This window comes from Mustelus asterias, chromosome 24, assembly GCF_964213995.1.
Source record: "Mustelus asterias chromosome 24, sMusAst1.hap1.1, whole genome shotgun sequence".
In the NCBI taxonomy this organism is placed as follows: domain Eukaryota; kingdom Metazoa; phylum Chordata; class Chondrichthyes; order Carcharhiniformes; family Triakidae; genus Mustelus; species Mustelus asterias.
In genome coordinates, this window is record NC_135824.1 from 20,928,056 (window position 1) to 20,954,778 (window position 26,723).

General features: G+C 40.4%; 1 protein-coding gene across 1 annotated transcript in view; it reads right to left on the bottom strand.

The window, feature by feature from the left end:
- Positions 1–26,723, bottom strand: part of galk2 (galactokinase 2) — a 121,403-nt gene that overhangs the window by 92,985 nt on the left and 1,695 nt on the right. Inside the window, exons 2-3 of the mRNA XM_078241405.1 lie at positions 22,308–22,396; positions 8,079–8,202 (exon numbers count right to left, since the gene is read on the bottom strand). Coding sequence (XP_078097531.1) covers positions 8,079–8,202; positions 22,308–22,396 — 213 coding nt within the window. The remainder of the gene's footprint in view (positions 1–8,078; positions 8,203–22,307; positions 22,397–26,723) is intronic.

Sequence of the window (26,723 nt, forward strand, 5' to 3'; positions counted from 1 at the left end):
TTACAAACCTTCCCAATTACCAATTGGGATGGAGCTGCATAAGTGGGTCAATTCTCCTTTATAATCTAAAAGATCCATATCCATACCCTGGAATCAGAAGACCTCCAATTGTCACACCAAGATGCAATCTCACAACAACATGAGTAAGATCAGAACTCTGTGTGAGGAATCTACAAGACCCAATAAGCTACTTATTATTCCGTTATTAAATATATTCAAGTCTTCTATCGAGTGCACATTTATATAGTTAACTCTTTTAAAGGGATTATTCCTCCAAAAGATCACATTTCTGTAGGACTGAAAATAACGATAGGTTCAAAAAGCCACTCATCAAGTCATCCAAATGATTAAATGTGAAAATAAAATCTAAGGGTAGAAGTACCAAATAAGGGCACAATTAAATAGCATATTCGATCTCAAGCTGCATCTCAAAATGTTTCTCACACAATGAATTAATCACTACTGCAATGGTAGGGATGTAACAGTTATATGCTCAGCAGAATCCTTCCCTCTCCTCTGCTATTTTTTAATTCATTTCTGGGACATGAGCGTCACTGGCTGGCCAGCGTTTATTGCCCAGCCCTAGTTGCCCTTGGAGGGATCTGGAGTCACATGTAGGCCAGGCCAGATAAGGACGGCAGATTTCCTTTCCTAAAGTACATTAGTGAACCAGATGGGTTTTTCTGACAATGGTTTCATGATCATCAGTAGGTTCTTAAATCCAGATTTATTTTATTGAATCCTAATTCCACTATCTGCCGTGGCGGGATTCGAACCCGTGTTCCCAGAACGTTAGCTCAGTTTCTGGATTTATAGTCTAGCGATAATACGCACCAGGCCATCATAATATGCTGATTACGAGAAAGACGTTACAATATTGGCCTGACAAATCAGAACGGCTATACAGCCCCTTGTTTAAACACCTTTTCTGAAAGCCAACACCTCAGTCAATACAGAAACCACCTCACGATTGCACTCAAGTTCAACCCAGATAGTAAGTGCGCTTCAAACAAACATCACCTGAGTCAGAGATTATCAGCTGGGCCAAACTGATACTTGAGGCCCTCATTTGATAAAAATAATAGACAGGAAAATTATTCCAAAAAAAAGCAGAAATTCTTTTTCCAAAACTATCATTGTCTAACAAGCAACAATTTATATTTACATGGCATCTTTAACGTAATAAAAGGTTCCAAGGCTTATCATAGGAGCATTATAAAACAAATTATGACATCAAGCCACATTAGATCAGAGAGACTAAAAGTAGGTTTAAAGGAGTGCCTTAAAGGTGGAAAGTAGGGCAGAGAGGCAGAGGGGTATAAGGATGATATTCCAGAGCTTGGAGCCACCAACAGAGGAGCAATATATTCATTGGAGTTTAGAAGAGTGAGAGGGGATCGTATGGAAACTTATAAAATTCTAACAGGATTAGACAGTGTAGATTCAGAAAGAATGATCCCGATGGTGGGGGAGTGCAGAATAGGGGTCATAATTTGAGGATAATGTGTAAACCATTTAGGACTGAGGTGAGGAGAAATTTCTTCACCCAGAGGGTTGTGAATCTGTGGAATTCACTACCACGGAAAGTAGGTGAGGCCAAAACGTTGTGCCATTTCGTGAAGAAATTAGATATAACGCTTGGGGCTAAAGGGATTGAGGGATATGGGGGGGAAGGCGGGATCAGGATATTGAATTTGCTGATCAGCCATGAACAAAATGAATGGTGGAGCACTCTTGAAGGGCTGAATGGCCTACTCCTGCTTCTAGTTTCTCTGAAATAAAGTTAGGGATGCATAACTGGCAGGAATTAGAGGAGCATAAAGATCTCAGGGGATATTATTAACCTAGAAAGAGTGCAGAAAAGATTTACTAGGATGTTACCGGGACTTGATGGTTTGGCTTGTAAGGAGAGACTGGATAGACTGGGACTTTTTTCCCTGGAGTGTAGGAAACTTAGGGATGATCTTATAGAGATCTATAAAATAATAAGGGACATAGATCAGCTAGATAGTCAACACCTTTTCCCAAAGGTAGGGGAGTCTAAAACTAGAGGGCATATTAAGGTGAGAGGGGAGAGATACAAAAGGGTCCGGAGGGGAAATCTTTTCATTCAGAGGGTGGTGAGTGTCTGGAACAAGCTGCCAGAGGTAGTAGTAGATGCGGATACAATTTTGTTTTTTAAAAAGCATTTAGACAGTTACATGGGTAAGATGGGTATAGAGGGATACGGGCCAAACGCGGGCAATTGGGACTAGCTTAGTGGTTAAAACAAAAATGGCAGCATGGACAAGTTGGGCCAAAGGGCCTGTTTCCATGCTGTAAGCCTCTATGACTCGATGACTCTATTGGGGCTGGAGGAGATTAAAAAGCTAGGGAGGAGTGAGACCACAGAAGGATTTTAAAACAAGGATGAAGATTTTCAAACCAAAACGGTGCTTGATTGAGAGAAAATTTAGTTGAGCAAGCACAAGGGATGAGGGAATGGAACTTAATTCAAGTTAAGACATGGATAAAGTAATTAGCCATTGAGACATTTGGTTATAAAGCCTGAGCGGCACCACACTGCATCATGAGTAGAGCAAGGTAAGGGGACAAGTTTCCAAGAATACAGCCTGTAGAGGGATTGAACCTGCACAATAGCCATTAACTAACTGAGCTAACCGTCACACACCATCCTGATTTGGAACTATGTCATTGTTTCTTCACTGTCAAAATCCTGGAACTCTTTTCCTTACTGCACTGTGGGTGTTCCTATATCACGCAGACATTCAAGAAGGTGTCTCAGCACTACCTTCACAAGGGCAAATAAAGATGAGCAATAAATGCTGCCCTAGTTCAGGTCCCTTGAAACAAATAAAAACCCCACAGGCAGCAGAACTTCAGATGACCTCTACTTTATGGATGGTAGAAAGGGAGAAACCAACCAGGAGTGCACTGGAGTGTAGAGGTAATAAAGGCATGGATGAGGATTTCAGCAACAGATGACAGAGATGGAGCAAAGTCGAGTGATGTTACGGAAGTGCAAATAGGTAGTTTTAGTGACAGCCAACGTATAAGATCAGAAACTCAGGATCAAATGAGGCACCAAATTTGTTCCAAAGCTGGTTTAAACTCAGATTGCTGTCAGGGAGAGGGATGGAATCGGTAGCTGGGGAATGGAGTGGGAACCAAAAACCATAGCTTCTATCTTCCCAACACTTAAAAGGAGGAAATTTCTGCTCTTGATCAGCAGTGTGATGACTTAGCAACAGTGTAGGATTCAAGAGAGGTAATGGTAGTAGAAGCTGACCAATCACACTGCACAACAAGTTTCTTGGCAGCACCTTGTTGGCATTTTCTTTCTTTATTGAGTAGAAAGCATTCAGAATATGAAAAAAAGTACACGATTCTGGAAAAATATCACCAGCCTTGCCCATGGTAGTGGTTGTTTAATATTAGGAATATCTAAGTGAAGTTTCCACACCATTCTAAGGGATCATTCAAAAGTGTCTCCTCAGCTGGACTGCTAGAACTGCTGTGGACAAGGTTTGTGTGCATGGTAGAGATGCATCCTAAGCACTGTAGTTTTCACTTTGCTCTGAAGGAATTACAACACCCTCAGTGACAACCAGGCACCACAGTTTTAAATAACTGAGGGCCAAACAGTGGGAAAAAGAGAGATTACATTTATTTTTTTGGTGCTTCATACAAGTAAAAACTATTCCATAAAATCGAGCAAATGGTGTTGCCTGGAATAGGGTTTTTATTATCTTGTAGAAAGTGTGATGTTTCTGCTGGGGCCAAGAAAGGATATTTAAGAAGGTTTCATGCTGACTTTATAGACAGTGCAACTGGAATCAGGCACAGACCAAGGAAGATGACCCTCAGTTCACATGTCGGTCACTGTGGACTCAACAGTAAAGAGAATGTTGGACTGGGCAATGACATACCAACACAGGTTTGTATGAAAATTATGCCTCCATTAATGTAAATATTTTATAATTTTTAAAAATATATTTGTAAGTAACAGAAAAAGACTCTCATGGGAACGGGGAAGGGGGGAATAATAGTAAAGTAACTGAATTTTTAAGCAAATAATGTAAATGCATCTTTTTTATTTCTACTATCATTTGTTTGACGGTGTAAATAAGTAGACTTATAAGGCTTTGGGAAGGAGAAAACAAACCACTATTTGCATTTGAAGCAAGTTTTTTTTAAATAATAGGTAAACTATATCTTTCTGCATGAGGAAGGAGTATAATATTTTATATTTGTCAATCATATGATGTTTTTACAAATTTTCTGAAACATTACTGCAGCACTTGAGCTAACTGCTGCAGCATTTTATAATATTTTACAATAAGATCAAGATAAATATTTGAAGCATCATCCCAGGGCCTTAGACCCATTAGCAATATTAAATACCTATTATAAACAAATACACATAAAGAAACTTCAAACTTTAAAATATTTATTCCTGTTCACCTTTGAAAAATAATCAACCATCTGATAAGAGCGTTGTTAGAACAAGTGTTTAATGGAGCAGGTATTAAAATGGAAAAACATGAAACCATTATTTGTTAAGAAGTCTCACAACACCAGGTTAAAGTCCAACAGGTTTATTTGGAATCACGAGCTTTCGGAGCGCTGCTCCTTCATCAGGTGAGTGGAGAGGTAGGTTTCACAAACACGGCGTATGTAGACAAAGACACAATTGCAAGATAATACGCATTCCAACCATTAGCTTGCAATTGTGTCTTTGTCTATATATGCCGTGTTTGTGAAACCTACCTCTCCACACACCTGATGCAGGAGCAGCGCTCCGAAAGCTCGTGATTCCAAATAAACCTGTTGGACTTTAACCTGGTGTTGTGAGACTTCTTACTGTGCCCACCCCAGTCCAACGCCGGCAACTCCACATCATGATCTATTAATACACACTACATCATTAACAAGACACCAACTTGGAAAACCAATGGCTAGAAAAGATTTTAAGATTTTAAATCATCTTTTCTTTTTAACAGGTTATAGTTTTGCCAGGTTGAGGAGCCCATTCTTTTTTCACACTGCCAACATCAAGCGTACTATTAGCTGGCACTTGAAAATGTGCGAATTCTTTCTTTGAAAAGCATCATAAATCCTGATGTTAAGATGGCTGGAGAGATAGAGAAACTACCATGATGATGCCAACATGGAAAACAAGCAAGTTTTACTTCCTACTTATTTAAATGCTCTACTGCCAACTTCTGCTCGAACTGACATGGAAATCAATAGGAAAGAGCAAGAAATGGTGCAACTGTGGGCTTATACCAGGGACCCAAGGAAATGGCCCTCAGCATGTTAAGCGTGGGGATTTCTGATTATTGTGTTACGATTAGGAAAGTCGGATAGGCCAAGCGGGGTGGGGTGGGTGAAGGCAGAATCCAGAGTAAAGGATATCCTCACAAGGTTTTCTTGTAAGGAGTGTGTGCTCCTCCTGGACCACCAAACGTTAAAAAAAAACTGAACTTAGCTGGACCTCTTCTAGCTCTGAAACTCTTTGCCACAAACTTCAGGACCATATAAGCATTTCATAGTTAAAGTGGCATTGGGATCCCATTAGGATTACAACATCAAACAATTATATTTAAATATTTATCAGCTTACCCTGCAGACTAACCAAACAATTGTGAAAACCAGGAGTTAAACTGGCAAGTGGAGCAAGACTGACCACCAATTTTACACACACACCATTCTCACGGCGTGAGCAGGATTAAAATTGAGACTACAGTGTTTAGTCATAATCTCTTGGATTCTACGTTTTAATTTTACTTCACTTTGAAAGCAGGCATAAACCAAACTTCAAAATATGCATAAAGTGCATAAAATCATTCTCCACCACCACTGTCAATGCCCCATTGTGACTGATCGAGGTGTCAGCCATGGCACAGTTGGTAGCACTCTTGCCTCTGAGTCAGAGGGTTGCTCAGGTCTATCTCCAGAGATTTGCGCACAAGAATCTAGGCTGACAGTCCAGTGCCACAATAAGCGAGCGCTGAACTGTCAAGACATCTTTCAGATAAGACATAAACTGAGGCCCCATCTGTCTGCCTCTCTGATGGACATAACAGACCCCAAGGCACCACTTATAAAGAGCATGGGAGTTATCCCCCATGTCCTGGCCAATATTTATCCTTCAATCAACATCAATGAAAACAGATTATTTGTCAATGTCATGTTGCTGTTTGTGAGAGCTTGCTGTGAGCAAAATTGGATTGGCTGCTGTGTTTACTACATTATGACAGTGACCACATTTCAAAAAGTACTTCATTGCCTGTAAAGTGCTTTAGGACATCTTGAATTCATGAAAGGCACGACATAAATACAAGTCTTCCTTTGTTTCTTTATTCCAGAACATTTTAAATCTCAGATTTCCACCAGAAGTGACTCCTCTGCCTCAAAGGGAAAGGCTGCTTCCTTTTGGTCAAAGATGCTTAGCCTGAGAAGGATCAATTTTTGACTATTTTAACCTGAATATACCAAACACATTCAAACTCAGCACAATATGCTTTCAAATGTTTCCAATGTTAGTTTTGTTACTGGATCAAGCCACATACAAGTAGACTCCTCAAATGGTAGATTTCCCTTCAAAATCTCAACATACGTGCTCCTTACTAAGTCACTTGTTGCAACCATGGAAATCATCCCCAAATTCAAAGTAAAGTTTATTTATTAGTCGCAAGTGGGCTTACATTAACACTGCAATGAAATTACTTTTCAGTACTTTTATTCCAACCAAAAAAAGCCGAGATGACTTTGAAAAATTACATCAGGTAAAGCCCTTGGTTTAACCTCATTGGCTGCCCTGATCCTTTATTCTACCCTAGCCTGGGCAAATGACCATTTAGGATTTCACCAACACATTTAATGCTCTGACGAAGGGTCATCCAGACTCGAAACGCTGGCTCTATTCTCTCTCAGGAAGAGTTTTAACAACACCAGGTTAAAGTCCAACAGGTTTATTTGGTAGCAAATGCCATTAGCTTTCGGAGCGCTGCTCCTTCGTCAGATGGAGTGGATATCTGCTCTCAAACAGGGCGTACAGAGACATAAAATCAAGTTACAGAATACTGATTAGAATGCGAATCTCTACAGCCAACTAGGTCTTAAAGATACAGACAATGTGAGTAGAGAGAGCATTAAGCACAGGTTAAATTCCTGTGCTTAATGTTCCCTCCACTCACATTGTCTGTATCTTTAAGACCTGGTTGGCTGTAGAGATTCGCATTCTATCTAATCAGTATTCTGTAACTTGATTTTGTGTCTCTGAATGCCCTGTTTGAGAGCAGATATCCACTCCATCTGACGAAGGAGCAGCGCTCAGAAAGCTAATGGCATTTGCTACCAAATAAACTTGTTGGACTTTAACCTGGTGTTGTTAAAACTCTTACTGTGTTTACCCCAGTCTAACGCCGGCATCTCCACATCTATTCTCTCTCCACAGATGCTGTCAGACATGCTGAGATTTTCCAGCATTTTCTGTTTTTGTTTCAGATTCCAGCCCTCGCAGTATTTTGCTTTTATTATAATGTAAAATGCTGTTCTGACTTTGTCTTTGACCAAGAAATTATGTAACTACCCTTTTCACATTATCCCTCATCACATTTTGTTATTTTGTTTTTCCCATACCGTGTACCATTTCCAAGTTAAAAGATGCCAGGTGACCTATTTCGAGGTTCTCTATTTACTAGCTGCTTGGAAAGCCAAAACAGCATCCCAAAGTAGCCTGTCTCCAATGTTTCTTCTTCCCTCCATGGGTAATCCCTGGCCTCTTTTTGGCACTTCTTCCAATAGCATGACTTTGATCAGTAACAGGGTCGGTGAAGAAACATACAGATTCAAACCAAGATCTTACATCTCTTGGTGCACCCGCTGACCAACTATGCTTTAAAAGACTTAAAATAAGAAAAACCTTAAAAAGTTAACTTCAAACATAACTTCGCAGAAATGAGAATTTAGCACCCGTCAAGACTTTTCAGTAAACAAAATGGTCCATTAGGAAAGTGGAATGTAAGCTGCTACAGTTTTCTTTAACTCCCAATTCAAATTAAATTGCTTACAGGTACACAGGGCTAGTGTTTGCCAGCTGGATGAGTTTTGTTTTTGTTGGTGTGACAGCAGCCAAAATATCTTGATCTAAAGCCATTGGAAGCACAGCATAGCCGCAGTAATCAATGTGTTCACCTGCAAAAGATATAAATGATTAAAGTTATTTTCATTCATGCATGCCTCTTAAGTGGATAAGTACATTTCCAATTTTATATACTTACTAAAGTAAATATTTCAGAGAAGGTCACATAAAGTATGATTTCACACGCATAATCAAAAAGATTTTGAAATATGACATTTAGATTGAACAGACTCCATTAATTACTGAATAATATTGAAAGAGAATATAAGTTTCCCTATTTCCTGACAATACTGAGTCATAATGAGGTGCAAGTTTCCACATATGTGTCAGCATTCCTCTGGCATCTATTCCTGCCAGTGAGTGTTATTTGGTTATTAAAATATTGCCTAATTCTGTCTTCACATTCACACGCCCACATGCTGTTTTCAGTGGTCACTAGATACTGATTTGTACCTTCCTGGCATAGGAGTGCTGTACCAAACACAGACCTACAATGCCCTCAGACTGAGATCATTTAATACATGTCAGGTCATTATATATATACATATATCAAATCAATGATCTCTGTGTATAGAACCGCAGTGGTTGTTTTTGCCCAATAAATCATAGTTGGAGAAGTAAAATTCTACTTTGACAACATTCACCAACAGCATTTTGGATCATAATTGAAGCATTCCACTTTGAACACCCATTTTTCTAAGTTGCAATATTAGCCCTCTCGTTGGCTTTATATACTTAGTCCCATGTGCAACAGATAACAATGTCTAAATCATTCCATCTCAATTGCCGTTGTGGTTCAAAGCTGTTTCTGACCATCTGATTCTCATATTTTTCAATAAATGGAATGGAACACAGATTTTATTTTGTTGTTTAAAATTTGCATTGTACTATAGCCTTCATGACAAAGTTTCTCTTCTGAAGAATCGACAATATACCTACTTAAAGTTAGGTGTGTTTTACAACTTTGTTTAATTCAGTTTAAAATGCTATCTCAATGATAGCACTCTTCTCTCGCAGTCATAGAATCCAAACCTTGTTCCAAGAGCTGGCCATATGTGCAGGCTGATACTTCAAAGCAGGACTGAAGGGAGTGTTGCTCTGCTGGAGGTACTGGCATTCCAATGACAGGTTAGACCATAAGGTATAGGAGCAGAATTAGGTATTTCGGCCCATCGGGTCTGTTCTGCCATTCAATCATGGCTGATATGATTCTCATCCCCATTGTCCTGCCTTCCCCCTGTAATCCTTGATCCCCTTATTGATCAAGAACCTATCTATCTCTGTCTTAAAGACACTCAATGCCCTGGCCTCCACGGCCCTCTGTGACAATGAGTTCCACAGATCCACCACCCTCTGGCTGAAGAAATTCCCCCTCATCTCAGTTTTAAAGGAGCATCCCTTCACTCTGAGGTTGTGCCCTAAAGTTCTAGTCCCTCCCACTGATGGAAACATCCTCTCCATATCCACTCTATTCCTGCCTCTCAGTATTCTGTAAGTTCCAATTAGATCCCTCCCTCATCCTTCTAAACTCCATTGAGTATAGACACAGACTCCTCAACCGCCCCTCATATGACAAACCCTTCATTCCTGGAATCATTCTTGTGTACTTCCTCTAGACTCCCTCCAAAGCCAGTATATCCTTCCTTAGGTATGGGACCCACAACTGCTCACAATATTCCAAATGGGGTCTAACCAGAGCCTTTTACAGCTTCAGCAGTACATCCCTGCTCTTGTATTCTAGCCCTCTAGAAATGAATGCTAACATTAAATTTGCCTTTCAACTGCCAACTGAACCTGCATGTTAACCTAAGAGACTCCTGAACCAGGACTCCCAAGTCCCTTGGTGCTTCAGATTTCCGAAGCCTTTCCCCATTTAGAAAATAGCCTACACCTCTATTTTTCCTACCAAAATACATAACCTCACACTTTCCCATGTTGCATTCCATCCGTCACTTCTTTGTCCATTGTCCTAACCTGTCCAAGTCATTCTGCAGCCTCCCCACTTCCTCAACACTACCTGTCCCTCTACATATCTTTGTATCAGCTGCAAATTTAGCAACTGGAACCTCAGTTCCACCTTCCAGATCATTCATATATATAATGAAACATTGTGGTCTCAACACTGACCCCTGTGAAACACCACTAGTCACCTGTAGCCATCCTGAAAAGGACCCCCTTTTTCCCACTCTCTGCCTTCTGTCTGTCAGCCAATCTTCTATCCATGCCAGTACCTTGGCTCTAACACCATTGGCTCTTAGGTTATTTAGCAGCCTCCTGTAAGGCACCTTGTTAAAGGCTTTCTGGAAATCCAAATAAATTATGTCCTCTGGCTCTCCTTTCTCTAATTTCTTCGTTACCTCCTCAAAGAATTCCAACAGATTTGTCAGACATGACCTCCCGTTGGTGAAGCTGTGCTGACTCAGCTCTACTTTACCATGCATTTCCAAGTGCTCCGCAATTTCATCCTTAATAATGGACTCCAAGATCTTACCCACGACTGAGGTCAGGCTAACGTGTAACGTGTAACATTGCAATGGGTTGTGAGCTTGGAGCTTGAAATATTAGCTTGGAGCACGTGTGCTTGGATTGCATAGTTCTATGTTTCATTTCATTTCCCATCTTCTGCCTCTCTCCCTTCTCAAACAGGGGTGTTAAATTAGCCTTTTTCTAGTCCTCTGGGACCTTCCAGGTTACGCTGAAGTCATACCTACCTGCTCAGTTGCCATAAACAATCATATGGCACTTTTTGAAGATGTGCAAGAGAGTTGTGCTGGTAACCCGACCGATGCTCAACCCTTCAATGAGTATCGCTAAAATCATTTATCTCATCCCTGTGTTAGGACAAACTGATCGTCTTATTTTCCCTGCATTACAACAACGACCACACTTCAAATGTATTTAATTGATTGCAAAATGCTTTGGGACAGCCTGAGATTTTGAAAGGAATTGTAGATTCTTTCTTATCACCTACAAGTTTTTCACTAGCTCTGTTCTTTAGTGTATTTACTATATTTAATAGCATGCATCATGTGCAAGTTATAATTTTACTGAAAACCTACACTGGTCAGAAAAGCTACTGACATCAGCCACTTACAATTCTCATTAACTTTCTTGTTTATTTTGGCTCTCTGAATCTTTCAAAATATTTCCTTTCAAACAGCATGTGCTGGGAATTGGTTTGGCGGAGTTGCTAAGCCTAACAGCACTGGCACGAACAGTATAGTCCTGCCAATTCTAGCTTATACCAGGGTAAGCAAGTAGGTGGTCTTGCACTATTTAGCTTTGCATTGATGGCAAATGCAAAGTTGTGAAATATTTAGAACTGTTTTTTTATGTATATATAATATACATATAATATATATAAATATTTACTCCCACCTAATAGATATGATTCTAAGGTCATTTTCCCATTTCAAGTTTGTTGCCTTACTTTTCTTGCACTTACTAAAATTTGAAATAATTTATTTTCATTAAAAACTTGAAGCTGCCCTTTCATCTGGACTCAAGCAGCATCTTCTCCCTGTCCAGTCATCTCTGCTCAACCTGTAGAAATACCATCACTAATAGTGGTCAGTAGGACCACTTGGAGCAGGAGCCCAAGTTGATTTGCTCCCTCCTTTCAAGCATAAGTGTCAGTAGCCAGACATCCCATGCATGTAGCTAAATGCAAAGTAAGAAGTCTCACAACACCAGGCTGAAGTCCAACAGGTTTATTTGGTAGCACAAGCCACTAGCTTTGAAAGCCTGTTGGACTTTAACCCTGGTGTTGTGAGACTTCTTACTGTGTTTACCCTAGTCCAACGCCGGCATCTCCACATCATGGCTAAATGCAAAGACAGCCCCACGTGAATGGCCGTTCTGTTGCTGGTGCCCTATCATAAGATGCAGTTAGATGACTAAATTAATTCACACAGTTAAAACTGAAAATTCTGAAGAACAAAAAACTGCTGGAAATCTGAAACAAAAATACAAACTGCAGCAAACACTCAAGAGGCCCGATGGCATCGGTAGAGAAAGCAGTGGTTCATATATTTTTTATGTGATCCTTCACTGGAACTCAAAAAATGAACAGCTTCTAAATAGTAGCCTAACATGGGCAAGGGGAAGAAAAGAAACAAAAACACACATGGACCAAGTAGTACGAGCAGATTGTAATGTGAAGAGAATCGGAAGATGATTAAACGGCTAATATTAAAAATGAGTCAATAGGAAAAAGCATACACAACGAGAGACAGGAAGCAGAGAGCTTATAGGAATATCTAAAGCAATTAGGGTATTAGTCAGAACTGAAGACAAGATAAACAGGGGAAACAAAGGATCTAATGTTCTAAAGAGAATCAGGCCAAGCACCAAGGATGCAGATTTCTCCACCAATACAGTGTCCAGAGGATTTCCACCTCCTGCACCACCCAAACTCCCTGAGTAGACCCATCCCACCACACTTGCTCTTGTCATTTAAAATAAAGTGTAAGCTATGGTTAAGGCCTGAAGAAATTAAAATTAATGTTAAAGCTATAGGATTGAACAGTGCCAAACAGGAAGGTCCTCCTGCCTCATGTTAATACCTGCTCAGCCATTTAATCAACTCCTATCTTTACTTTAAGTTTATTACAGGTCTTTCTTCCCATACACCCTCCAGTGTTTGTTTCTTGTTTTTTTCAGCTCCATTCTCTAAGTTCCTATTTAAAAGCTGCTATTTCTTCAATTTCAATAGTCACAACCAAAACATCAACTTGTGTGCTCTCTCCAGAGATTTAGTTGTTAATGTTAAATTGCTTCTGATCATTAAGTCACTGCTTAATTTTTAAGCCAGTAATCATAGAAATCATAGAAACCCTACAGTGCAGAAGGAGGCCATTCGGCCCATCGAGTCTGCACCGACCACAATCCCACCCAGGCTCTACCCCCACATATTTTACCCGCTAATCCCTCTAACCTACGCATCTCAGGACTCTAAGGGGCAATTTTTAACCTGGCCAATCAACCTAACCCGCACATCTTTGGACTGTGGGAGGAAACCGGAGCACCCGGAGGAAACCCACGTAGACACGAGGAGAATGTGCAAACTCCACACAGACAGTGACCCGAGCCGGGAATCAAACCCGGGACCCTGGAGCTGTGAAGCAGCAGTGCTAACCACTGTGCTACCATCCAATGATGACTACAGGGTCACTGTGAAAGAAAGGACAAAAATAGCTGTAAATATACAGAGGAGCATAAGTTAACTAAATTAATAATAAAGTTTCAGATATTTTTTGCCTGGGTAAAAGTATCATAGTATAGTTTCTTCATGATTGTTTTCTTGCTCTCTAATCTTTTCCCCTTATTCTTCATCTCAGAAAGCAGCAACTTGGATCAAAATTCCCCAGTATCTCCCCGAAAGTGAGCCCAAACAATGACTGCCATTAGTCTTCAATCATGGGAGCAACATACAACCAAGCCCAATTCTGTCACTACTCGGCATCCGCACACTCATTTCAAGTAAGTATGCGACTTCTAGATGCCGATATGGAGCAGGAGCCCAAGTTGATTTGCTCCCCCTTTCAAGCGTAAGGCCATGAGAAATAATTATCATAGAAATCATAGAAACCCTACAGTGCAGAAGGAGGCCATTCGGCCCATCGAGTCTGCACCGACCACAATCCCACCCAGGCCCTACCCCCACATATTTACCCGCTAATCCCACTAACCTACGCATCACAGGACTCTAAGGGACAATTTTTAACCTGGCCAATCAACCTAACCCGCACATCTTTGGACTGTGGGAGGAAACCGGAGCACCCGGAGGAAACCCACGCAGACACGAGGAGAATGTGCAAACTCCACACAGACAGTGACCTGAGCCGGGAATCAAACCCGGGACCCTGGAGCTGTGAAGCAGCAGTGTTAACCACTGTGCTACCGTGCCGCCCCAAATTATGTTGCAAGTGAGCAATCTGTGTGACTTGGAAGGGATCTTGAAGGGGGTGTTGTTCCCACAGTTTTGCCCCACATCCTTCCAAGCTGGTGAAAGTCATGGGTTTGGGATGAAGTTGCTGCAGTGCATGTTGGAGGTAACACACATTGAAGTCATGATACGTTGATTGTAGAGGAAGTGGTGTTGAGCATCCTAGTTGTTGCAGGAGCACCTACCCAAGCAAGAGGAGAGTATCCATTTCCTGATCTGTGCCCTGTAGATGGTAGGCAGCCAGTGAGAATGCAGGAAATGATTCACTCAGCACAGAGTACACATCCTCTGACCTGCTCTCATATCCACAGCATTTGTGTATCTGGTTGGATTGAGTTTCTAGCCAATGGTGATTGCCTAGATTTTGATAGTAGAGGACTGCACAACGGTGATGCAATTTTAAGTTTTATTTATTAGTGTCACAAGTAAGCTTACATTAATACTGCAATGAAGTTACTTCGAAAATCCCCTAGTCGCCACAGTCTGGCGTTGTTCGGGTACACTGAGGGAGAATTTAGCATGACTAAAGCACCTAACCCGCACTTCTTTCAGATTCTGGGAGGAAACCGGAGCACCCGGAGGAAACCCACGCAGGCACGGGGAGAAGATGCAGATTCCACACAGACAGTGACCCAAGCCGGGAATCGAACCCAGGTCCCTGGTACTGTGAGGCAGTAGTGCTAACCACTGTGCCACCCACGGTGTCAAGAATGTCAAGAGAAGTGATTAGGGTCTCTTGTTGGAGATAGTCATAATCTAACATTTTCTGTAATGTGAACATTACTTGCTGTTTATCAGCTGAAACTGGATGTTATGGAGATCTTGCTGCAGACAAACATGGGCCACTTCAATTGAGTAATTTGAAAGGGAGCTGAACACTGTGCAATCATTAAACAGCCCCATTTCTGACCTTATGATGGAGAGGTCACTGAAACAACCGCACAGTTGGGCCAAGTTCACTGCCTTGAGGGTCGACCGCAGAGATATCCAGGGGCTGAGATGATTGATCTCCAACAACCACAGCCTTTTTGCTATGTCTACATATGACTCCAACATTGGAGAATGTTCTGCCCAATCTGCATTTACAAACATACAGATTAGGAGCAGGAGTAAGCCACTTGAGCCCACGAACCTGCTCCGCCGTTCAATAAGATCATGGCTGATCTAACTTTAACCTCAATTTCACGTTCCTGCCGACTCCCATATTTCTCCCCCTAGCTTATCTAAAATCTGTCTACTTCTGGCTGAGAGATATTCAAAGACTCTGCCTCAACCACCTTTGGGAGAAGGGAATTCCAAAGCCTCTCAACCCTCTGAGAGAAAATCATTTTCCTCATCTGTCTTAATTGGGCGACCCCTTATTTTTAAACAGTGGCCCCTAGTTATAGATTCTCCCACAAAAGAAAACATCCTTTCCACATCCACCTATCAAGTTCCATCAGGATCTTACATGTTTCAATCATGTCTCTCTTACTCTTCTAAAGTCTAGCAGATACAAGTCTAGCCTGTCTAATCTTTCCTAATAAGACAACCATCCATTCCAGGTATCAATCTCGTAAACCTTCTCTTAGCTGTTTCCAATATGCTTACAGCCTTCCAGTACTGTACACAGTACTTCAGATATGATCTTACCAATGCCCTGTATAACTGAAGAATTACTTCCCTAACTCTTGTATTCAATTCTCCTTGCAATAAAAAATAACATTTTATTAGCATTCCTAGTTACTTGCTGTGCCTGCAATTCATGTACCAGGACACTCCAATCCCTCTGTATCTCAGAATTCTGCATCCTCTCACCATTTGCTGATGCTTATTTTTAATTCATCCTGCCAAAATGGACAATTTCACATTTTCCCACATTATACACCATTTGCCAAATCTTTGTCCATGCACATAACCTCTCTAAATCCTTTTGTAGCCTCCTTCTGTCCTCTTCACCAGTTACTTTCCTACTTATCTTATGTCATCAGCAAATTTAGCAACTGTACAATTGGTCCCTTTGTCCAAATCATTTGTATAAATGATAAGGGGTTGAGGCCCCAGCACTGATCCCTGTGGCACATCATTCATCACATCCTGCCAACCAGAAAATTACCCATTTATCTCTTCACTGTTTCCTGCAGGCTAGCCAATCTTCTATACATGCCAATATGTTACCCCTACACCATGAGCTTTCAGTTTCTGCAATAACCTTTGATGAGATGTCTTATCAAATGCCGTCTAAATACAGTACATCCACCAGATTCCCTTTATCCATAGCACCTGTTACTTCTTCAAAGAACTCCTATAAATTGGAAAAATGAATTCCCTTTCACAAAACCATATTGACTCTGCCCGATTACCTTGAATCTATTAAAGCACCCTGTTATGACATCTTTCTTAATAGCTGCTAACATTTTCCTTATGACAGACGTTAAGCTATTTGGCCTATGTTTGCTGCTTTCTGTTTCCATCACTTTTTGAATAAATGAGTTAGGTTAGTTATTTTTCAACCAATGGAACCATCCTCAAGTCTAATGAATTTTGCATCAACTAGCTCACTATGCACTCCTTTTAAGACCCTGGGATCAAATCCATAGGGCCCAATTAACCCACTGTTACAACAATTTCCTAAATATCACTTCCCTGGTGATTGTAATTTTCCCGAGTTCCTCCCTCCCTTCCAATTCCTGACTTACAACCATTTCTGGGATGTAATTTGTATCCTCTATAGCAGGGGTCTCCAAACTTTTCAGTACAAGGGCCACGTCGTATATTTTACACATTTTCGGGGGCCAAAGAAAAAAAATTAGTTTTATAAATGAACTGGCGATGATTAAGCCCGTGAGATCGAATGAAATTCACTGTTGAAACAACAGGTTTCAGAACGCAAGACATATCCACATATTTTCCGCACAATGCTTGTTGATGGATAATGCAATGCAGAAACATGGGCTTTGAGAATCCACCAACCTCACAAGCTTTTGTGATTTGTCCAACCAAACCTTTCTTCACCCCAGACATGTTCTTTCCTCCATCAATTGTCACACATTGCAGTTTATTCCACTCCAGGTTATATTCTAACACAGTTTTTTGCAATTCTTTGAAGATGTCTTCTCCAGTTACTGTGCTGTGCATGCTATGCACTGATGCTAATTCTTGTGTCACATTAAATTCACTGTCGACGCCACGGATGAATACTAGGAGTTGTGATGTGTCTCACATACCAGTCGATTCATCAAGTGCGAGAGAATACAACTGAAAATGTCTTGCTTTGTCTGCAATTTGGTGAAATATATTGTTTCCTATATCCTCAATTCTACAAGCAACAGTATTTGGCGCAAGACTGATGATTTTGAACAGATTTGCTTTTTCTGGGCATAACTCTTCCACTGCTTCCATTATACACTCTTTGATGAGATCTCCATTGGTGAATGGCTTTCCTCTTTTAGCCAACACATAAGCGAGTTTGTAACTGGCCCTGGTTAAAGCTTCATTTTCAGTAATCTTCTGCATTAAAAAAGCTTGTTGGGAAAGCAACCTGCGTTGCATTGATTCAATTTTTTCCGAACGCTGTGTTCCTGTGAATTGGGAATAACTTGGTTCATGTTTGGTCTCATAGTGCCGACGAACATTGTACTCCTTCAAAACTGCAACAGTTTTGTTGCATATGACACACAAGGCTTTATCACCTGCTTGTACAAAGAAGTACTTTACACCCCATTCTTCATTAAACAGGCGGCACTCACTGTCCACTTTTCTTTTCTTTTTTCCTTCCATAACTGAATTGGTCTGAATTGCCGCCATCATTGTCATTGTTCTCGCTCATTTCAGACAGATGGAGCTTACGGATTGGATAAAGCAGCTGTCACTCAGTCAATGCAGAGCGGCAATTGGATAACAGATGTCTCAATTGCTGATTTGTTTAATGAACTGTCAGTCACAGGATGGCAGCTCTGATTGGACAATAGGCCGGTAAAGAGGGCGGGGATTCCCATGGGTCCATCAGACACCGCGCGGAGCGGCAGCAAATGTCTGGCCTGTGGCTTCCGTCCCCACGTCCGGATCCTGAGTCAGCGGCGGGGTTCCGGACGCGGGAGTGTTTTCGGCAGCGGGAATCCCGTCCCGCCCCACTGGCTACGGGCCAGATGTAGCCCGCTGCGGGCCGGATGTGGCCCACAGGCCGTAATTTGGAGACCACTGCTCTATAGTGAAGACCGATGCAAAACACCTGCTCAACTCATCTGCCATCTCCTTATTTTCCATTAACTCTCCAGATTCACTTTCTTCAGGGCCAGCGATCATTTTGTTAATTCTTTCTTTTTAAATATCGACACAAACTCTTACCAACTTTATATTTCTAGCTAGCTTTCTCTCATACTTTAATTCCCCCCCTGTAAGTGAGAGAGAACCCCAACAGGTTAGTTTAAACCATTGGACATTAAGGCACTAACAGAACTACCAGCATTAAGTTAAATGGCTTTTAAAACAAGCTTATGAGCTAACAAGAAAGCAGTTTACATATATGAGATGCAGTAAGAGATTTAAACAAGTGATTATGATTTTAAAACACGTATGCTGATATTTTGAATGTATTAATGTATTTTTAAGGTACAATGTTAATTTTAGCCAAGAGCAATTTGCTGTGAAGTATCATGGTAAAAGGCATTAGGGCAAAGCCATATTCCAAGAGAATGTTTAGATGTTGAGAATATGGAAGATTTATCAGTAAGATTTTAAACAGAGAGAACATTTAGAACACTTAATCATATTTCACGAGTAGGGTTTATTCACTGTCCAGACAAGATGGATGCATGCCCAGATATGGAGTCATGTGTTAATCTGGTTTGGCAGTGACCTATAAGGGAACCCATGGGAATGTTCATTTGAACTTTGGGCTAGTGTCTGAGGTTATTAGGCAACACGGGAAGTGGGGTCAGCAAAGACAGGAGTTAGCTTCCGGATTCTACAGACTAATAAAATGTCATTACGCCAGGGGGTAAGATGCGATTGGCTAAGGTATATGACAGGTATTTTTGTTGATTTGTGTGTATTGAAGATGATTCATTTAAAGTTAATGAAAAGTGGGAGTAATTGATAAGAAAAACCTGTAATTCTGCTTTGAATTGTATACGTCAGATTTTATCAGAGAGGTCTAGCTGCCCTAACCCTTTGATGGTCTCCTAACAACTGCTGGTCTAAATAAAGTTACGTCTTTAAACTGAGACACTGGCTTCGTCAGCCTTGTATTGTCTGAAGTTTAGGCAGTACCAGCCACCTCGGGTACCCCACCAACACTCTGCTTATTAATCTTTTAGTCATTCTTTGTTGTTTTTTATATTCTCTCCTATCTTCGGACCTGTAAACTATCTTTGTGCAATGATATGCTTTTTTCTTTAAGTTTGATACTGTCTTTAACCTTTTTTAGTTAACTACAGAATGTGGGTGTGTCCCCCCTTGTTAATTTTTCTTTCTTGTTGGAATGCATCCAATCTGTGTATTCTGAAAAGAATCCCTTTAAGTGTCTGCCCCTGCATCTCTATTGACCTATCCCTTAACCTAAATTGCCAGTTCACTTTCGCTAACTCTGCTTACATGCCCTCATAATTGTTATTACTTAAGTTTAAAATATTAGTTTTAGACCCACTCTTCTCTCTGTCAAACTGGATGTAAAATTCAATCATGATCACTGCTACCTAGGAGCGCCTCCACTATGAGGTCTAATTAATCCTATCTTATTGTGCAATACCAGGTCCAGTATAGCCTACTCACTGATTGGCTCCAGAATGTGCTGTTCTAAGAAACTATCCCAAAAACATTCTATGAACTCCTCATCTATGCTACCTTTGCCCATCTGATTTTTCCAATCCCTATGCTGATTAAAGTCCCCCACAATAACTGCCATACCTTTCTGACAAGCTCCAACTACTTGTTCATTGATATCCTGTCCTATCTTGTGATTACTGTTAGAAGCAACGTAAACCACTCCCACAACTGACTTCTTGCCTTTATCATTCCTCATTGCTACCCAAACCACTTCTCTATCCTGGTTTCCTGAACTTAGGCCATCACTCTCTATTGTGTTGTCTTCTTTAATTAACAAAATCACCCCTTTACCTTTTCCTAACTTCCTAAAAAAATAACATTCCCTTCAGTACCCAAAAAATAGCATACCCTTCAGCCATGTATCTGTAATGGCTATTAGATTGCACTTACTAATCTCCATCTGCACTATCAGTTCATTTGTTTTGTGCTGAATGCTACGTGCATTCAGAAACAAGCCTTAAGTTTTGTCTTTTTATTATTTTTGTAATCTCCAGCCTCATCTGTTGATTTACTCTTTGTCCTTTCCTGTCATGGTCTGTTTATCATTTTCCATATTAATACCTTCTTCTCTTCCCTTGTCTCTACTCCTTGATATGCCACATCTGCCCACATTTAATCCCTTGCCCCTATTATTTAGTTTAAAACTCTCTCTACTGCTCTTGTTATGCAGTTCACAAGAACAGTTGATCCTCCCAACCGTACAGATCCCCTTTCCCCAGTACTGGTGCCAGTGTCCAACAAACCCATTTCTCCCACACCTGTCATTGAACAAGTATTCACCTCTCAAATTTTATGTTCCCTATGCCAATTTGCATGCGACTCAGATAATCCAGAAATGATGACCCTTGAAGTTCTGCTTTTTAATTTAGTGCCCAACTCCTCATACTTTCTATACAGAGCCTCTTGTCTAGTTCTACTTGTGTCGTTGGCACCTACATGGACCAAAATAATTTGACTACAGCCAGGCTCTTTTGTACCCCACTCAATCAAATGGCAGCTTGATGTCCAAGTCAGTCAACTTCAGCTCACCTGAATTCAGTTTGTGGTCATGTTTGGACCAAGGCTGCAGTGAGGTCTGGAGCCCACTACATCACAATTGTCAGGAAGTCTGCAGAAAACTCCCACCAGAGACTAGCATCCTTCATTGCTCTTTAGTTCTATGCACTGTTTCAAATACTTGTTCACCCTTGCTCAAGTCCTTTATTTCCAATTATTTAATTGCGTTTTATATCATTACTGGTACTCCTACTTTACCAACATCCCTCTTTCCACAGGGATATAGCCCGTCAGCCTGAATTTGTGTTTCTAACCCAATTGTTTTATTTCTTATATTGCAAATATTTTGGCACAGGACATTTTGAGTAACTTCCCATCCTGTCCATAAGCCCTTTGACTATAGGTCAAAGTCTATAGCTTTGATCTATTGACTTTTCCATAGAATCCCTACAGTGCAGAAGGACACCATTCGGCCCACTGTGTCAGCACCAACTCTCTGAAAGAGCATCCTACCCAGGATCCCGCCCCCATCCCCACCCTATCCTCATAACCCCACACATTTACCATGGCTAATCCACCTAACCTACACATCGTTGGCCACTCCGGGACAATTTAGCATGGCCAATCCACCTAACCTGCACATCTTTAGACTGTGGGGGGAAAACTGGAGTACCTGGAGGAAACCCATGCAGACATGGGGAGAACGTACAAACTCCACACAGACAGGCACGCAAGGCCAGAATCAAACCTGGGCTCCTGGTGCTAACCGCTGTGCCACCACTTTTATTTGCTGATGCTTTGTAAAGCACTGTAATTTGTCTTAAGTTTTTGTCAGGTTCAGTGTTGACAGGGATTTTAGTACTTCCTATAACCTTATCTGCTTCTGGAATATTTATATGACTTGTGCCTTTTTTTGTACTCTGAACTTTGCTCTTATCCTCTCAGTTTTTTTATCAGTTAGGTTATTAATTTCAAACAACGTACAACCACCACTCTGCCTAGGTTTATATGAAGGTTCCTCCATAACTAGCATAACAGACATGTTCCCTCAGTCTTAAAAACATCGAGTCATGCTGCGAATTGAATGCGTGAGGGTAACTGAGACAGGTGAAGAAGATGCATGAGACGATGTAGTCTATTATTCCAATGCCCACAATCTCCATGTTATTTACAGCATTATATACAGGTGTTAATGGTAGCTTAGTTGTGTTAAAATTTTCCATCAAATTTCATTAAAAATCTGTATAGAGGGAAGTTACGCAAGTGTATTGTTACAGAATACAAAATTAAAATGTGCAGTTTTAATTTAAAACAGGTGGCAAAATCGGTTTTCGGTAAATAAATACCAAATGTTAAAAAAATGTCTGTATTGAAAATAGTCTGCAGTACATTCTAAATTCATTAACATACCAATTAAATTGACTCGTCCAGGAGCTCGGGCATAAAAGGCAGGTGGTGCACCATATTTAGATATAAAAGCCTCTTTTAATTTCATAAACCTGAAGAAACAAAATGTAATGTAAATGATTCCTGCTTTACACAGGAGACAGAAATCATCTACCTGAATTTTAGGAGGATTCTCTAGGTCCTCAAACTTAAAAAACAAACGATCGATATCAAATGATGAGCACATAATGACAAACAAAAGCACAGTAAACAAATGATGTAGAACACAAAGCTTTTAATCAGAGGAATGCCCCACTTGAACTCATTCTCGGTCACCTCTCCTCCTTTGGACCGGCATTCAGCTTTTGTAAACTTACACTCGTTAAAGAACTTCACAATGTTTTTGCAAAGATCTTCAGTTGTTTTGGTTTCCACTGCTGTTACAAAGCGTCTACTAGAATTGCTATACCGAGGAGCTGTGAGCTTTGTTGCACCACTCCAGGAAGGTGAATACTCTAAATTGTGGTGAGAATTCTTGAAACAGCAGACTTTTGTATGGTGCTGTGATGGGGATATGAAAATCAGATGAAAAATGCCAATGATAATTTCTCACTCAAATAGGAATCTTACTTAATTGTGGCAATTGGTGAGATTACGTATAAATCCATAAGGAATCAGGAGAAACTTATTTACCCAGTAAGTGGTCAGAATGTGAAACACGCTACTACATGGAGTAGTTGAGGCTAAACGCATAGATGACAAAGAGATCTAGGGGTACATGTTCATAGCTCCTTGAAAGTGGAGTCACAGGTGGACAGAGTGTGAAGAAGGCATTTGGCATGCTTGGTTTCATCGGTCAGAACATTGAATACAGGAGTTGGAATGTCTTGTTGAAGTTGTACAAGACATTGGTAAGGCCACACTTGGAATACTGTGTACAGTTCTGGTCACCCTATTATAGAAAGGATGTTATTAAACTAGTAAGAGTGCAGAAAAGATTTACTAGGATGCTACCGGGACTTGATGGTTTGAGTTATAAGGAGAGGCTGGATAGACTGGGACTTTTTTCTCTGCAGCGTAGGAGGCTGAGGGGTAATCTTATAGAGGTCTATAAAATAATGAGGGGCACAGATCAGCTAGATAGTCAATATCTTTTCCCAAAGGTAGGGGAGTCTAAAACTAGAGGGCATAGGTTTAAGGTGAGAGATACAAAAGTGTCCAGAGGGGCAATTTTTTCACAGAGGGTGGTGAGTGTCTGCAACAAGCTGCCAGAGGTGGTATTAGTAGAGGTGGGTACAATTTTGTTTTTTAAAAAGCATTTAGATAGTTACATGGGTTACGATGGGTATAGAGGGATATGGGCCAAGTGCTGGCAATTGGGATTAGCTTAGGGGTTTTAAAAAAGGGCGGCACGGACAAGTTGGGCCGAAGGGCCTGTTTTATTGCTGTAAACCTTCTATGACTCTATGCATTCAAGGGGAAGCTAGATAAGCACCTTCAGGAGAAAGCAATACAATATTATGCAGGGTTAGATGAAGTAGGGTGGACGGTGGCTCATGCGGAGCATAAACATCAGAATAGGCCAGTTGGGGTGAATGGCATGTTTCTGTACTATCATTTTATATATACATATTTCCTATTATAAGACAACAAAGTCAAACTGTTGTAAATAGGCAGAGCCTGAAGCCAAATGTTAATTACTGGTGATGTTTATTTGTAGCTTGGCAATTTATTTAAATTTTAAAAAGAAAACAGCAGTAAATTTACTAAATTTCTCTTTATTTATGATGTGGAGATGCCAGTGTTGGACCAGGATGGACAAGGTGAAAGGTCACATGACACTAAATTATAGTCCAACAGGTTTATTTCAAATAAACTTGTTGGACTATAACCTGATGTTGTGCGACCTCTTTTCTTTATTTAGACATTTTTTTTAAAAGGACACACATCTCAAAACCTTTATAACGTAGTGGAAGACTTTGTAACATTGCTGTTGCAAGGTGTCGCAGGACACCACTGAAAGGATTTAGGAAGCAATAGTACTCGCTACAGACCTCAAAAACACTGTCCACAAAACATCCACTCTCTCCACTGTCAGCATAACCCAGCTGAAGTTTGTACTTTTTAACCAGATGCACTGCAGCAATAAGGAGCAGGAGTAGACCATCCTGCCCCTCAAGCCTCCTCCATCATTCAATATGATAATGGTTGATTTTCTGTCTCAACTCCACTCACCCACCTGGTCCCCATATGCCTTCCCTGAAACACCAAAAATCTGTTCATCTTAGACTTAAATATACTCAATAATGGAGCATCCACAACCAGCTATGTAGACAATTCCAAAGATTCACAACCCTCTGAATGAAGATTTTTCCTGTTGTATTCTTCTAAAGTGCAGAGTAGAGGCTTAATTTACTCAGCCTCTAATTATAAGACAATCCTATCATCCCAGGAATCAGCCCAGTGAAGATTTGCTGCACTGCCTTTAATACAAGCATATCCTTCCTGAGAAATGGAGATCACTGAGCACAGTACTCCAACTGTGATCTCTCTAAAGCCCTTTATAACTGTAGCAAGATTTCTTTATTAATGTATCCAACCATCTTGCAATAAAGATCAGCATGCTATCTGCCTTCCTAATTGCTTGTGGTACCTGCATGATGTTGTGCTCCTTGTTTGACTATGCCCCAAGTCTCTCTGAACATTAAAAGTTTTATGCCTTTTAAAATATATTCCCCTTTTCTGTTACTATCAAAGTGAATAACCTCAAACTTCTCCACATTATTCTTCATCGGCTATTTTGTTTCCCACTCATTTAACCTGTATCTCTTAACAGCCTCTTTGTGTCCTCCCCACAGCTTGCATGTCCACCTAACGTTGTATCATCAGCAACTTAGATAACTTACAGGTACTCTTGGTCTCTTCGGCCAAGTCATTAACATAGACAGTAAATATCTAAGGCCCCAACACTGATTCGTGCATTTTAAACTTATAAAGCCTTATAAAATGCCTTTTGGAAATGCAAGTATATCACAACGAGTGGTTCTCCTTTGTCTATCCTACTAGTTACAACCTCAAAAAAAACTCAATTTTGTCAAACACAATTTCTCTTTCATGGATGACACAATGATTTTCTAAGTTAATACTTTCTTGATACTGTAAATTTCAGCATTTTCATGACAACTAACGTCAGGCTAAATGGCCTGTACTTCTCTGTTTATCTTCTTCCTTTTTTGAATAGTGGTGTTACATTTGCCAGCTTCCAATCTGCCTTGTCTGTTCTAGAATCTAGTGAATTTTGGAAAACCATAACCAGTGCATCCAATGTCTTTGCGGATCTCTTTTAGACCTCTCGGATTTTGACCATCAGGTCCTGGGGATTTATCAATTTTTAGTTTTGCCAATACTTTTTCTCTGCTGGTATTACCTTCAGTTTCTCACTCTTTTGAGCACCTTGGTAATCCTCCATTTCTAGTATTTAATTTGTGTCTTCTACTGGTACAAGGTATTTGTTCAATGTCTCTGGCATTTCTTCATTTTCCATGATAATTTCTCATGTCTCTGCCTCTAAGGGACCAATGTATATTTTAGCTACTGTCCTTTTTATGCACTTGTAAAATCTCTTACAATGTTTTTATAATCCTGACTAGTTAACTCTGTTTTTTTTTTCCTTTATCAACTTTTGATTGCCCTTTACTGGTTTCTAAAACACTCCAAGACCTCAGGTTTATCACTATTCTTTGTAATATCAGAAGGCTCTTTTAATCTATCCTTAACTTTTCTAGTTAGCCACAGATGGATCTTTCTTACTCGTTTTCTATTTGTTAATGGAGTGCATTTTTGTTGGAACATTTTGAATTCTTATTTACTGTCAAACTTTTTATTTGCCCAATTAACCTTAGCCAGTTCCCCTCAATTTTTTTGTGATTGGCTTTAAGATACTTGGTTGGAACTGGACTATGTCACTTTAAAACTTAATGTGGAATTCAATTGCATTATGATCGCTTTTTCTTAAATGATATTTTATCATGAGATTGCCAACTAACCCTGCCTCATTGCACAATACTAGATCTAAAATAGGTTCATCTCCAGTTAGTTCGGCAATGTATTATTCCAGCAAATTGTCACAAAAACATTCTGCAAACTCATCTTCCACACTACCTTTGTCAATTTGATTTTCTAGCCTGTGTGAATACTAAAGCCTCTCATAGTTACAACATTGCCTTCGTTACAAATTCCAATTATTTCTTAATGCTTTGTCCAATAGTACAACTATTGGGGAGGGTTCTATACACTACTCACACCAGTGTTTTCTGATCCTTCTTATTCCAAAACTTCACCCATACTGATTGTATTTCCTGACCTTCTGAACCAAGATCCTTTTGCAACACTGTACTTACATCCTCATTATCTATCAGGAACAAATCCCTCATTTTCTAT